The 14,784-nt window shown below is 37.2% G+C and overlaps 1 protein-coding gene across 3 annotated transcripts in view; it reads right to left on the bottom strand.

The window, feature by feature from the left end:
• Window positions 1–589: 589 nt before the first annotated feature.
• The window catches only part of msantd3.L (Myb/SANT DNA binding domain containing 3 L homeolog), a 45,789-nt gene continuing 31,594 nt past the window's right edge, over window positions 590–14,784 (bottom strand). For 2 of the 3 annotated variants that reach the window (XM_018266262.2, XM_041565275.1), the window contains 3 exons: window positions 9,728–9,871; window positions 5,103–5,231; window positions 590–1,765 (listed from right to left, as the gene is read on the bottom strand). In XM_018266262.2, coding sequence (XP_018121751.1) covers window positions 1,356–1,765; window positions 5,103–5,231; window positions 9,728–9,871 — 683 coding nt within the window. In that variant the 3' untranslated portion in view covers window positions 590–1,355. The remainder of the gene's footprint in view (window positions 1,766–5,102; window positions 5,232–9,727; window positions 9,872–14,784) is intronic. The other variant, NM_001086764.1, reaches the window with a different exon arrangement.

The raw sequence follows: 14,784 nt of genomic DNA, 5'->3' as shown, positions 1-14,784 counted from the left end.
CAGCATATACCCCTCCCTTTGCCAGCGCCATCAAATTTTTTTTTTATAAAACAAATAGCAGCTTTCACCAGGCAGCCATTTTCCCTCTCATCATTTTCCCTTTCATCAGTAACACTGACATCTGCAAACAGTATGCTGTATCATTTAAGGAAAACATTTTATACAGCTTGCAGAGTATGTACGTATTTTCAGTGATGTTTAATGCAATCATCTTCCTTTACAAAAACAAAATAGTCAGAAGAAAATATCATTGATTTAATAATCTTGCCTTTTCCTTAATTTCTACCAATTCTGGCAGGAGTCCTAGGAGTTTTCAGCAGAGCCATGTGAAGGCTGCCAATTTTGTAACATTCAGAATAACCAAGTCACTGCAAGCAACAATTTAATGCAATCCTATAAAATAACTTATCAGGGGCATTAATCATTGAAGCTGAGATTTTATCATAAAAGCTAAGAACCAATTCAGAGGTTCATTTCCCTTTGTATAGACTGTAAACTAACAGGTCGGCTCCTGGAAAAAGTCGAAAACTCCTAAAACAAAAATAGTTATATAAAAAAGTTTAGCTATTTATGTAGCCTGAGAAGCCACCAAATATAATATGTGCTTTATTATCAGAAAGTTAGACTTTTGCACTGCAACCCTAATTTCTAAATCAGGTAATGCTTTATAAATAAACACAATGGTTCAGGACCTTTGGCCGCATATTAAAATAAATACCATTTGTACCTGATATAGACATGCCACATAAACTTACCTTTCACCTGAGGATAATGTAAACATTGTTGTGGAAGGGTAAAATAATCGAGTTGTACGAAAGTGGTGTCATTCTACAACAATATTTAAACAATATCCTGGCTGGTGACTTAGTCTTGCATTTTTTCAGTGGTTTCTCAATTACAAATCACACAATTCTTATTAGCTTAATAAAGGGATAAAGTTTATCCACATATTACCCAACTGATGTACAAAACAAATACATAAAACATAACATTTGGACCGATATACATAATAATAAAAAGTGAACTTGATGTCAGTAAATTAAGTGTTAAGAAAAAAAGAAAAAGAGTGTACAGCTTATTTTAACATAAGCAGCACGATCACAGAAGAAGGCTGGATGCTTTTTCTTTCTTAAATACTACTAAAAGTCAAATAGCATTGTTCCTGATACCAGCTCTTCCAGTGTCCTAAAACATTTTTACACCCAGTTTTTTCATTTGTCAGTTTATAGATTTTCCTACAAAGTAACCGTTGCCAGTGTGTGGGCCTACTAAACGTTCAACACATTAGTAGACGTTTATAAAAACTGTTCACAATGATGTTCTAAGAATCAAACACTTTCTTGCCAACAGCAGAATCAGGGTGAATTAGGAAAAGGCCTGTTAAATGATGCTACTGGCCACTCCTTGGTGATTGTCTGCAATTTTCTCTCCCAATACATTTTCTTTTTATTCAGGATCTCCATCTTTATCCGATGTTCCTCCTCAGCCATCTCACATTCTCTCTCAATCTGCTGTACTTTTGCCACATGCACCTCATTCATCTGAATCAACTGCAGCTGAAGGATAGACATCTGCTGGTGGTGTTGTTCTTCATGCATCTTTGTAAAAATGCCATTTTGTGATGGTTTGCGGCCATAGGTCCTATTAGCAGATAATTTGGAGGATGGGAATATAGGTGTTGAATGAACAGAGCTTTCAGAACTGTGCATGTTGGCTATAGAATTTTGATCTTCATACACATCTCTTTCAGGAACAACAAAGGATTCTTGAAGCAAAAGAAAACAATGTTTACAATAGAGCTGCAGTATGTATACTAAAATGGGTAGTTCATCTTCATATAATCTACTTTATTCAAACACACCACGTGCTTTTAAGGCTTTCAAGTTAGCTGGTACAGCCGAAACATTTATAAGGTACAAGGAGGCCAATAAATCATGCAAAGAAGCTATAAGGCAAGCTAAAATTGCTATAGAAAAGGATATTGCAGCAAGCAGTAAAAAAAATCCAAAATTATTTTTTAAATATGTCAATAGTAAAAAAATGAAGCAGGAAGGGGTGGGACCCTTACTATCAGAGGGGGGTCAGCTGGTTGATGAAAACAAAATAAAAGCGCAGATTTTGAACTCGTATTTTTCATCTGTCTACACAAATGAAGAACCAGTAAGTGAAGGTTTCCTTCTTAACACTCCCAATTCTAGTAATACAACTAATGATGCATGGTTCACACATGAAGAAATTCAAAAGAGACTTGAACATGTTAAGATTAACAAAGGTCCAGGGCCAGATGGTATTCATCCCAGGGTAATTAGCGAGCTTAGCTCTGTGATTGCCAAACCTCTTTACTTAATTTTTCAGGATTCATTGAGATCTGGCATTGTGCCGAGAGACTGGCGAATTGCTAATGCGGTGCCTCTATTCAAAAAAGGATCCCGTTCTCAGCCTCAAAACTATAGGCCAGTTAGTCTGACGTCAGTATTAGGAAAGCTTTTCGAAGGGTTAATAAAGGATAAGATACTGGACTTCATAGCAAATCATAATACTATGAGTTTGTGCCAGCATGGTTTTATGCGTAATAGATCTTGCCAGACTAACTTAATTTCTTTTTACGAGAATGTAAGTAGAGACCTAGATTCTGGGATGGCAGTGGATGTGATTTACTTAGACTTTGCTAAAGCATTTGATACAGTGCCACACAAAAGGTTACTGGTTAAATTAAGGAATGTTGGCCTGGAACATAGTATTTGTACCTGGATGGAGAACTGGCTAAAAGATAGACTACAAAGAGTGGTGGTAAATGGAACATTTTCTAATTGGACCAGTGTTGTTAGTGGAGTACCGCAGGGCTCTGTACTAGGTCCCTTGCTTTTCAACTTGTTTATTAATGACCTGGAGGTGGGCATTGAAAGTACTGTTTCTATTTTTGCAGATGATACTAAATTGTGCAGAACTATAGGTTCCATGCAGGATGCTGCCACTTTGCAAAGTGATCTGTCTAAACTGGAAAACTGGGCAGCAAACTGGAAAATGAGGTTCAATGTTGATAAATGCAAGGTTATGCACTTTGGCAAAAATAATATAAATTGCAAGTTATACACTAAATGGCAATGTGTTGGGAGTTTCCTTAAATGAAAAGGATCTAGGGGTCTTTGTAGATAACACGTTGTCTAATTCTGGGCAGTGTCATTCTGTGGCTACTAAAGCAAATAAAGTTCTGTCTTGCATAAAAAAGGGCATTAACTCAAGGGATGAAAACATAATTATGCCTCTTTATAGGTCCCTGGTAAGGCCTGATCTGGAGGATGCAGTTCAGTTTTGGACTCCAGTCCTTAAGAGGGATATAAATGAGCTGGAGAGAGTGCAGAGACGTGCAACTAAATTGGTTAGAGGGACGGAAGACTTAAATTATGAGGGTAGACTGTCAAGGTTGGGGTTGTTTTCTCTGGAAAAAAGGCGCTTGCGAGGGGACATGATTACACTTTACAAGTACATTAGAGGACATTATAGACAAATGGCAGGGGACCTTTTTACCCATAAAGTGGATCACCGTACCAGAGGCCACCCCTTTAGACTAGAAGAAAAGAACTTTCATTTGAAGCAACGTAGAGGGTTCTTCACAGTCAGGACAGTGAGGTTGTGGAATGCACTGCCGGGTGATGTTGTGATGGCTGATTCAGTTAATGCCTTTAAGAATGGCTTGGATGATTTTTTGGACAGACATAATATTAAAGGCTATTGTGATACTAAACTCTATAGTTAATATAGGTATGGGTATATAGAATTTTAATTAAAAGTAGGGAGGGGTGTGTGTATGGATGCTGGGTTTTCATTTGGAGGGGTTGAACTTGATGGACTTTGTCTTTTTTCAACCCAATTTAACTATGTAACTCTGTAACTATGTAACAAATGCATTTTTCACTAATTTTCCAATTTTGTAACCATCTTTGAAATGTTAAAAATAAATTCCTGTTGTTTACCCCCCCCCCATTTTCCTGTAGCAGCTTATGCTGTATTGCCAACTCCCTAAACAAAAAGTGTGTATACTGTGCAGCTTGCCCACCCTTACCTGTAAAATTGCCTGATTTGACTGATGCAGAACATACAGAATATACATATAGGATAACATGGTGTGAAAAGACTTCTGGTTGCTCCAGGTTTTGCTAAGCCAAGTTTATAGAAACAAAGGACAGTTCATCAATCTTTCTGCTTTCACCTGCATTACTTCATAAGGTTCAGTCATTACATAGAACTACAGAAAAGTAAAAATATACTCTAATGCAGTCCTCTTGCATTACTGCTGGACTTACTATATAGGTATATTGATTTCTCTGAGAAAACTGAAAGTCTTTTTTAAGCAATCTTTCTGCTTTCACTTGCATCCCTGTACTTCATAAAGTTCAATCATTACATGGAACTACAGAAAAGTAAAAATATACTCTAATGCAGGCCTCCTGCATTCCTGCTCGTCTTACTATATAGGCCTATTGATTTCTTTGAGAAAAAGTTTTTTCACACCACACCGATCGGCCATTGGGCTTCAGATTCCATATTGTACTCCAAGTAGAGCTGTTGGAGTCTTACAAGAATCAATGTGACTTTTTTTAATGCCACACCGAGAGGACAAATGTGACATGGTGTTATCGCAATATATGGTCTTATAATACACAAAAGCCATGAATATCCTGTAAATTATATCCTTATAAACGGTGAGTAGTGATGTCATTTCTGTCACACGACTCACTAAAATTTGTGTATTATAATAAATAAAGTACCCCCAGTTGTAAAATATGAGGATATTAGAAGTTACCTCGGAGTTCCATGACCTGTATAAAAACACTCGGCCTTCGGTAACTAATAATATCCTTATATTTTACAAGAGGGGGTACTTTATTCACTATATAATTGCTGGATGTGATCTCAGAACTAAAGTAGCATTCCAGGGTACAAAACTCAGACCAAAATTCAGACCATACTATTGGATGTCTATTGTCTTAGATGCTTAAAAATACACCAGTATATATTTTGAAGCATGCACAGAAAGGGAAACTCTGCCTACTTCTTTTCAGTTTTTTCACTTCTCTCTGGGCCTTAGCTTCACTCTTTACCTGTCTTTAGGGAGCTTGAAGGCGAGCCCTGTATGCACTGTGAATCTGTGACAGGCACTTTCCGAATTGGTTCTGCTTGGATTTTACCTTGCTCATCGATGAGAAGTTCCAGATCTCCATTTGAAAAAGCTGATGGATTTTACATAAAGACATGATTAAAATTGTTCATATAATATATAGCAACATAGAAATTAGAATATAACTGTACAGGTTTCAATATACAGGTTTCAATATAAAATAAAATGAAATGAAAGTGCTGTATGGCAACAGTTTGTCTCATAGTAATCATTATTTTCCAATATTCTTCCTCCTTTTGTTTGTTTCAGGGCTCACTTTAGCCTTCATGATGGGCTAGCATGAAGTCCATAAGCATATCACCATTTAGAGCAGGAGTGCCCATACTTTAGAAATGCGAGGTCTACTTTTAGTGATGTTGTCTCATTATGATCTACATCCATAATAGCATTGTTGGCATTTTGTTTACTTAAATATTACATATTATGTATGGGAAAACTTATATTACTATAGAATGTATATATTATTATTTTTTATTATTAACTATTTCTTATGTAACAGCATAAATATCTGGAGGCTGATTTAGACAAGCTGTTTGTTGACATTGTCTTGAGATCTACTGATCACCAGCTAAAGGTCTACTGGTAGATCACGATCTACCTTTTGGGCACCCCTGATTTAGAGTGTTAAAGTGGACCTGTCACTCAGACATAAAAAGCTGTATAATAAAAGTACTATTCAAATTAAACATGAAATCCAAATTCTTTTTTTTTTATTAAAGGAGAAGGAAAGGCTAAAATGAAGTAAGCTTCATCAGAAAGGTCTATATAAATACACCAGTCAAAGTAATGCTGCTCTGAGTCCTCTGTCAAAAGAAACACAGCATTTCTTTCCTTTTATTGTGTACACATGGGCTTCTGTATCAGACTTCCTGTTTTCAGCATAACCTCCAGGGCAGGGCTTGAACATGCTCAGTTTGCTCCTCTCCCCCTCCTTCTTCCCATCCCTGCTGTAATCTGAGCTCAGAGCTGTAAGTGAGCAGGGCAAACACATGCATGAAGTGATGTCACACCAAGCTTATATGGCAGCTTCTATCCTAAACAAACAGAGACAATGTCTACAGCTGTTTACTCAGGTATGGTAAAGCATTCTGCAGAATAAATATAGCATTCTAGCTTGCACTATTGTGGCTAATCTGTTGGCGATAAACTGTCTTTGAGCTTTCCTTCTCCTTTAAAGAGTTCATAGCTGTTGTAAACTCATCTCTGCTGTCAATCAAATATTGCCTGCCCCTCCTCTATGCCTAAGGCCTAGAGGCGGGTCAAGCAATTACTTTCACTTTCCATTCAGCACTTCCTAGATGTCACTGCTCTCCCCACATTCCACCAGTTCTTTAAACCATTTAATTGTGTAGCCAGTGCATTGGGATGGACATCAGGTCCTGAGAGGACATCAGGTCCTGCAAGGCTTGCCTTAATAACAGTGTCTACAAAATGGCTCCTGCCTACTTGGTTCCCAGACCGAAGTAAACACAATTCAAATAATTTATACAGTGTAATTAAAGTTCATTTTGCTTGACTAGCTTGATAAAATAGTAATTGGAATATTTTTTTGGGGTGACGGGACCCCTTTAAAGGTGTTGTTCACCTTCCAACACTTTTTTCTGTTCAGATGTTTTCATACAGTTCACCAGAAATAAAGAATTTTGTTTCAATCACTTTACATTTGTGACAGTTTTTTGAATATTGAAGTTTAAAATTTAATTTCAATGTTTTCACTACAGAGAGAGGAACTTTAAACTTTCATTTTGGAAACATGGTAAACCATAACAAATAGAAAGCAACAGAAAAGTTATCTAGTGATCAATCTTGAAATTTGTTACTGTTCTCAAAATGTAGAAGCACCAAGAACCACCCTATGTGGCTTAAAATGGAAGGCAAGAGTTAATAGGAAAGAAGAGAAAGGCATTTCAAAACTACAAGTCTGTGGGGACAGAAGCTGCTTTAACGGACTATAAACGTTATAATAAATTGTTGTAAAACAACAATCCGGAAGGCAAAGCTAGAAAATGAGAACACATCAGAGCAGAGTCTAAGACTAACCCCAAAACGTTTTTTTAAGCATATTAATAGTAAATATATACTGGTTAGAGTGTTGCTCCTTTAAACAATGGTACCAGTATGGTTGTATCAGATACAGAAAAGGCAAATGAGCTAAATCAGTTCTTTTCTTCGGTGTATCCAATAGTCAGAGTGAGAGTTCCCAGGCTCACTTCATAGCTGCACTGTTGGCTCAGCTCAATGTAGTCAGTGGCTGACTCCATATATTATTCATAAAGCTCTAACAAAAATTCATGTGAACAAGGCACCAGGGCCAGATGGCATACAACCCTGGGTACTAAAAGAGCTTACAAAGAGAAAAGCAGAAAAATTGACAGTGCATAGTTTCCCTTTAAAAATAATGATTACAAAAAGTAAGGCGTTACAATGCACACAAATAGTGTAGGACTCACGTACAATGAGGGGCCTTGACATGGCACTTGAGCTTATATATTTTGGCCAAAGTGTGGTACCAACGCCTCATTCTTTGTAATCATTGTTTTTAAAATGCAAACCATGTACTGGCAATTTTTGCTCTCTCTTTGTGTACAAATATTGGCTTTTTATTGTTGATAGTAGCTGGTCAACTCCAGAATGTGGGTTAGACCGAGAGCTGGCAGAAGGGTGTTTATAGCAGCTGGTCAATATCACAGCGTGAGTTAGAGAGCGATGGTGATTTTTTTTTTTGTTTACGTGTACTAAGAGAGTTTAGTTCCGTTTTAGACAGGCCACTATTTCTAAATTTTCTCACAGATTCGCTTTCATCCGGTATGGTACCTATGGATTGGAGGAAAGCGGATGTCATATCAATATTTAAAAAGGAATTATGATCTCAGCCTGGCAATTATAGGCCAGTAAGTTTGACATCTGTGGTGGGCAAATTATTTGAAGGCTTGTTAAGGGATTACATTCAAAATCTTGTCCTAGTGAATGGCATTATGAGCAGCAATCAGCATGGCTTTATGAAGGATAGGGCATGCCAGACAAATTTGATTGCTTTTTATGATGAGGCAAGTAGGATGCTGGACAGCAGGGAAGCAGTGATCTATTTGGATTTTGCCAAAGCGTATTATACAGTTCCCCACAAACGATTGCTTTCTAAACTAAGGTCTGTTGGGTTTAATGAAGTTGTTTGTACATGGATAGGAAACTGGCTACAGGATCGGGTACAGAGGGTGGTTGTTAATTGTACATTCTCTACTTGGAGTTAGTGTGGTCTCTCAGGGCTCGGCATTGGGTCCATTTATATTTCACTTGTTCATTTTTGACTTAGGGTATTGTTAGTAATATATCAGTGTTTGCAGATAACACAAGACTATGCAGTCTAAATAATTCAATCCAGAATGTGGCATCCTTGCAACAGGATCTTGACAAAATGGCAATCTGGGCAGCTAAGTGGCAGGTAAGTTTCAATATTGATAAATGTAAAGTCATGCACCTGGGATGTAAAATTATCCAAGCCACTTATACCCTTAATGGAACTGCCTCACGAGGAAACTTCAAGCGACTTAGGAAAACTAAGTGCTCCGAGTGCCATCCCGCCAGCAATTCTGCCTGTGTGTCTCTGCCCTAAAGGCTAAAGCTTCTCAGTTGCGGTCTACTGACGACAGATTTGGGGATAGTGAAAGTGATTGGAGCTCCACATTCTGCTTCTCAATAGTTCTCTTTTAGTATAGACAGGAAACATAGGACTAAGCCTTTGAACAAAAGATAGAAAGGCAAAGCAAAGAGTACAGCTGTAATCTAGTAAAAATAGTGGAACAAAAAATGCTAAAAGCCACTGCAACCATCAGAGCCAGATGCAGGAGGAAGTAGTTTTGATTTATTCACATTTGCTTGCAGTATTTTTTGAGCATTATTGTTATATAAAATAAAATTACATGTAATTTATTACATGTTATTTAACCAAACCATTGGGCTTAACTTACATAAAAGGTATTCCCTTTCATGCAGTCATACTTTTTAAATGGCTTGGTAAAATGTGCAGTACTAAAGGATGTTCGTTCCTATTGAATCTCTTTTATGGCAGAAGCCATACTGCAAAAAGACAACTTTATAATGAGTGCAAAGATAAATGTTACTATCTTATCATTAACAGTTAGTTTAACTATAGATAAAGAGCTTTGTATAAACACCTTTGGTGTGACTGTTTTGACAGATATCCAAGCTATTCAAATTATCTGCTTTGCAAGAGCCAAACATGTAGTAGCTTCAATTTCCCTATTTAGCTCAAGAAATAACAAAATCCATAACTTTTTTGAGATTAGAATAGCTAAAATTTATGTGCAATAGGTTATGTTGAACAAGGGGTAGATGTTAGATATCATGCAATAATAAAAATAGATTTCTCGTGTGAGTTTTTACACAGTTAATAAAATAACCTTTTAAATTTTTACACCCCTTTAATGATGCATTGAATTAGCAATGGATAGTGTATACAACCACTTTTTTTTTTAAACAGTTGGTAGTATTCAAGCAATCAATCCATACGAAACAAATATTTAGAATTACCTTTGTCTATTGACTGGGGAGGTGAGCCATCATCACATAACAAATTTGTTTCAGGCACTTTCCTGAAAGGCTTGGTCTGAATTTTGCCTTGTTCATCAATAAGTACTTCCAGATCCAACAAATTAACTCTCTTGCAGTCCATTTCTAAAGTAGAAAAACAGCCAATCAATAAAATGTTATGCGGTTTACCATTTAGATTAAAAACGAACGCATAGAGCCAGACAGTTCAACTTACTGACCATTCAGTAAGTTATGAGAAAGCTTTAAAGTGATTGCTGAAAACTGCATCAGCCTGCAGAACCAAAGAGAGCACTGGCCTGGGGTCTCAGGTAAGCAACTATAATCACTGGAGGATGGCTAACACTTTTGCCCCCACCAAGTCATTTTGCCTTTCCTTCACCTTTAATAATATACATGATATTGCTACCTCAGTTCTAATGTCATTGATTTTAAATACAATTAGCAAGATATTTTATTAACCAGTTCTGAATTTTAAAATCAATATAGAACGTAAAATACTTTATGTCTTGATTTAAACTATGGTATCCCTGGTCCTTGCTGGTTTAAAACAAGGAAGCATTCTACAATTTAGGCACTACATTACTGGAAAGAATGAATGGGATTCCATTGTAACCCACTGAAGGAGTGTGAATCAGGGTAACAGTGCTCCAGCTTCAAGATGAAAAACTGGCTAAATAACTACAGAGTAGCCTTAGGTGCTGTCATTTAAGCCAATGGCATATGCCATGTTTTCATAGGTTTTGCGACGAATATGTAAAATATCTATAAGGCTAAGCAACAACCAAAGACTGTGCCGGGATTGGAACTCCACGACACTTTATTCACTTGTATAAGATTTTAAAGGAGACATATTAAGTCAAAAACGTGCCAGTGCATTAATCTCTTAGAGATATAGAAGGAATGTGCTTTAAAATGTTTTTGCAAAAAACCCTACTAGTTCCACCCATCTGTTCAATTCCTGCTGCCTCCTTTCCCAGGCTGTGCAGGGGAGCCTGCAACACTCAGAATACTGCACTGTAGGATAAGCAGCTAGGCTGACCTGATAGTGGACTGAAGCCTGTGTTTGCTTTTGTGTCTGCAAAGCTGGGATTGGCTGCCCCCCTCCTACTGTGCTTCTGGCAGGCACCATTCGGACACTCCCATCCCACATTTGAAACACGGACAGGGACCAGTGAACATCTATATGGAGCTCCAGCAAAGGATACATTTTTAAAGACAATATTAATTTACAGGCAAAAGTAAAAATAGCATCATATAGTATACATCATGGCCTAGAAAATAAGTTTTTATTTTAATTTATCCTACAGTAATATAAAAAGGTTTGGGAACCCCTCTCAGCCTGCATAATAATTTACTCCACTTTCAACAAAAAAGATAGTGGTATGTCCTTCTTTCCCAGGAACATCTGAGTACTGGGGTGTTTTCTGAACAAAGATTTTTTAGTGAAGCAGTATTCAGTTGTATGAAATTAAATCAAATGTTAAAAACTGGCTGTGCAAAAATTTGGGTACCCTTGTAATTATGCTAATTTGAATACATGTAACTGCTCAATACTGATTACACGCAACACCAAATTGGTTGGATTAGCTCGTTAAGCCTTGAACTTCATAGGCAAGTGTTTCCAATCATGAGAAAAGGTACAGTATTTACAGTAAGGTGGCCATTTGCAAGTTGTGCTTCTGTTTGACTCTCCTCTGAAGAGTGACAGCATGGGGTCCTCAAAGCAACTCTCAAAAGATCGTATCATGGTTTAGGAGAAGGCTACAAAAAGCTATCTTAGAGGTTTAAACTGTCAGTTTCAAATGTAAGGAATGTAATCAGAAAATGGAAGGCCACAGGCACAGTTGCTGTAAAACCCAGGTCTGGCAGGCCAAAAAAAAATACAGGAGCAGCATATGCGGAGGATTGTGAGAATGGTTACAGACAACCCAAAAATCACCTCCAAAGACCATCTTGCTGCAGATTGTGTATCTGTACATCATTCTACAATTCAGCGCTATTTGCACAAACAACATCTGTACGGCAGGGTGATGAAAAAGAAGCCCTGCACTCACGCCACAAACTTGTTGTATGCAAAATCTCATTTAGACAAGCCACAGTCATTTTGGAACTAAGTGCTTTGGACTGATGAGACAAAAATTTAAGTTATCTGGACATAACAAAAAGCCCTTTGCATGGCGGAAGAAGAACACCACATTCCAAGAAAAACACCTGCTACCTACTGTCAAATTTGGTGGAAGTTCCATCATGCTGTGGGGCAAGTTCAGGGACTGTGGCTCTTGTTAAAGTCGAGGGTCAGATGAATTAAACCCAATATCAACAATTTCTTCAGGATAATGTTCAAGCATTAGTCACAAAGTTGAAGTTACGCAGGGGTTGGATATTCCAACAAGACAATGGCCCTTAACACACTTGGAAATCTACAAAGGCATTTATGCAGAGGGAGAAGTACAATATTCTGGAATGGCCAGAAAATAGAAAATCTATGGGATGATTTGAAGCGGGCTGTCTGTGATCAGCAGCCATCAAATTTAACTGAACTGGGGAGATTTTGTATGGACGAATGGTCAAAAAGACCGCCATCCAGATACTCATCAAAGGCTATAGGAGGTGTGTGTGTGCGTGTGTGTGTGCGCGTGTGCGTAGCTCTGTCTTCACCCTTTTATAAATGCATTTGGAAATGACCATAAACAAGAGTGAACTCACTCCTGGCGTACCTACGTACCTATAGGATAAAAACCACTAATTAAAATATGAATGTTTTTTGCTGGACAAAAATATAATCTTGATATGTACATATTTCCAATCTCTGGTCCTTCAACAAGGTCTAAAGTAGATAAAAAATTATACTAGTCATTTTATACAAATGTAAATTTTATGCCAATTAAGGCAACTGGACTGTTTTAATGGTATTGTTCAGTATAAAAATATAAACTAGGTAAATTGATAGGCTGTACAAAATAAAAAATGTTTCTAATATAGTTAGTTAGGCAAAAAAGTATAAAGGCTGGAGTGACTGGATGTCTAACATAACAAACAGAATACAATATCCTGTTTTTCAAGTCAGTGACTTGAAGGGTGGTCACATGGGCCATAACTGTTGCTTTTGAATCTGAGCTGAATGCTGAGGATCAATTGCAAACTCACTGAACAGTTTATGTCTCATGTGGTCACCCTTCAAGTCACTGTCTAACTCAGAGTTAGAGAGAGCTGAAAACCATCCAGTTGGATTCTGGCTATTATATTAGACATCCAGTCCCTCCAGCCGTTATAGATTACATTTTTGCCTGGAGTGACAGCATTTAATAATCAGTCTTGTAGCATCAGCTTATATTATAGGCCAAGCTCATTTTCTGCTTGATAATTTACAATGACCCCTAAATTTAGCTTCTCAGCAGCTGCTCAGAGCACACTGAGCACGAGAGTGTCTTTCCAAGATGGTGACCACCTATGACAAGTCCTGCTATTGAGAAACTGAAACTTTAGGCTGGTGTAATAAGTTCATAATATAAATTAATTTTTAGGGTTTAGTTGTCCATTAAACACAGACTACACAGTGAAAATTCTCACACAGGAAACCATTGTGACATAATATAGCTTCGCACAGTAAAGCCAAGGCAAAACTAACACCATCCCAAGTAACAGGAACTATTAATACATTTATAATATATTTACTCAGCTAACAGAAACTAAATCCATTACTACATTCAAACAGAGTTGGAATGGAGTAAACTGGCTATAAGTATAGAGCCTTATGCGTCAGGTACTTGAATAAACCCTACACCTAAATATGAGCAGGGTTTGTATGACATTAAGGGGCACATTTACTAAGCTCGAGTGAAGGATTCGAAGAAAAAAAACTTCGAATTTCGAAGTATTTTTTTGGGTACTTCGACCATTGAATAGGCTACTACGACCTTCGACTACGATTCGAACGATTCGCACTAAAAATCGTTCGACTATTAGACCATTCGATAGTCTAAGTACTGTCTCTTTAAAAAAAAACTTTGACTACATACTTTGGCAGGTTAAACCTACCGAGGTACAATGTTTAGCCTATGGGGACCTTCCCCATCACTTTTCTAAGGTTTTTTTGATCGATGAAAAATCCTTTGATAGATTGATCAAAATCCTTCGAATCGTTCGATTCGAAAGGATTTCATAGTTTGATCGAAAGGTTTTTCCTTCGATCGATTGTAGGATTTGCGGTAAATCCTTCGAATTCGATATTCGACCCTTAGTAAATGTGCCCCTAAGGGTATGGTCACATGTCACAATCTTTTCTTCTGAAGAAAAATTCCAATACGGACCAATATGGTGTGTCCAGTGAAAGATATGAATGGGTATGTGATGACATGAGGTTATCAATCCCTCCTGTCACTACACATTTGGGCAGGTATGCAGGCCATATCTGCAATTTCTAAACAGGTGTACAAAACCACCATGTGCGACAGTCTAAATGTAGTGTATTTTACCCTACACTGGAAAAAAATGTACATGTATTGTTAAACAGCACTAATACTGTTTACATAAAGAAGTTGATAGATATGCTACAAATAATACAATGGTATTCATTCTTACACAGGAAGAGAAGAATTACACTTGTTTGTCTACAAAGAAATACAGAATTAAAAAAACGCTCAGATAAAATAGTATATTTGGATAAGGAACATTATAAAAAAGGTTTAAAGGGTCAGTGTACCACCTTGTTCAACATGACCATAATAAGTAGGGCTAGTGCTGAAGATACATTGCAACTATTGTTTTGATCATTAAAAAAGATCAATGGTTTTGCTATTTTTAAAAAAAAACAGAGTTAAAAGAAATGTAAGCTTCTTTGTGTCTTACTTCCTGGTTCTTTTCAGGTAGATAATTAGATCACCGGTAAACAGATTAACCCCCGGCATAATGCACTTCTGCTCATCTGTAAATTAAAAAGGTTATAATGGGGTGAATGAAGTGGGGTTGCTTATACAAAGCTCATTATGTCTAGTTAAAGTGGTAGCTCACCTTTAAGTTAACTTTTAGGGGCAGAT

The sequence above is a fragment of the Xenopus laevis genome, chromosome 6L (assembly GCF_017654675.1).
Source record: "Xenopus laevis strain J_2021 chromosome 6L, Xenopus_laevis_v10.1, whole genome shotgun sequence".
NCBI classification, from domain to species: Eukaryota; Metazoa; Chordata; class Amphibia; order Anura; family Pipidae; genus Xenopus; species Xenopus laevis.
This window is presented reverse-complemented; position numbering and strand designations above follow the sequence as displayed.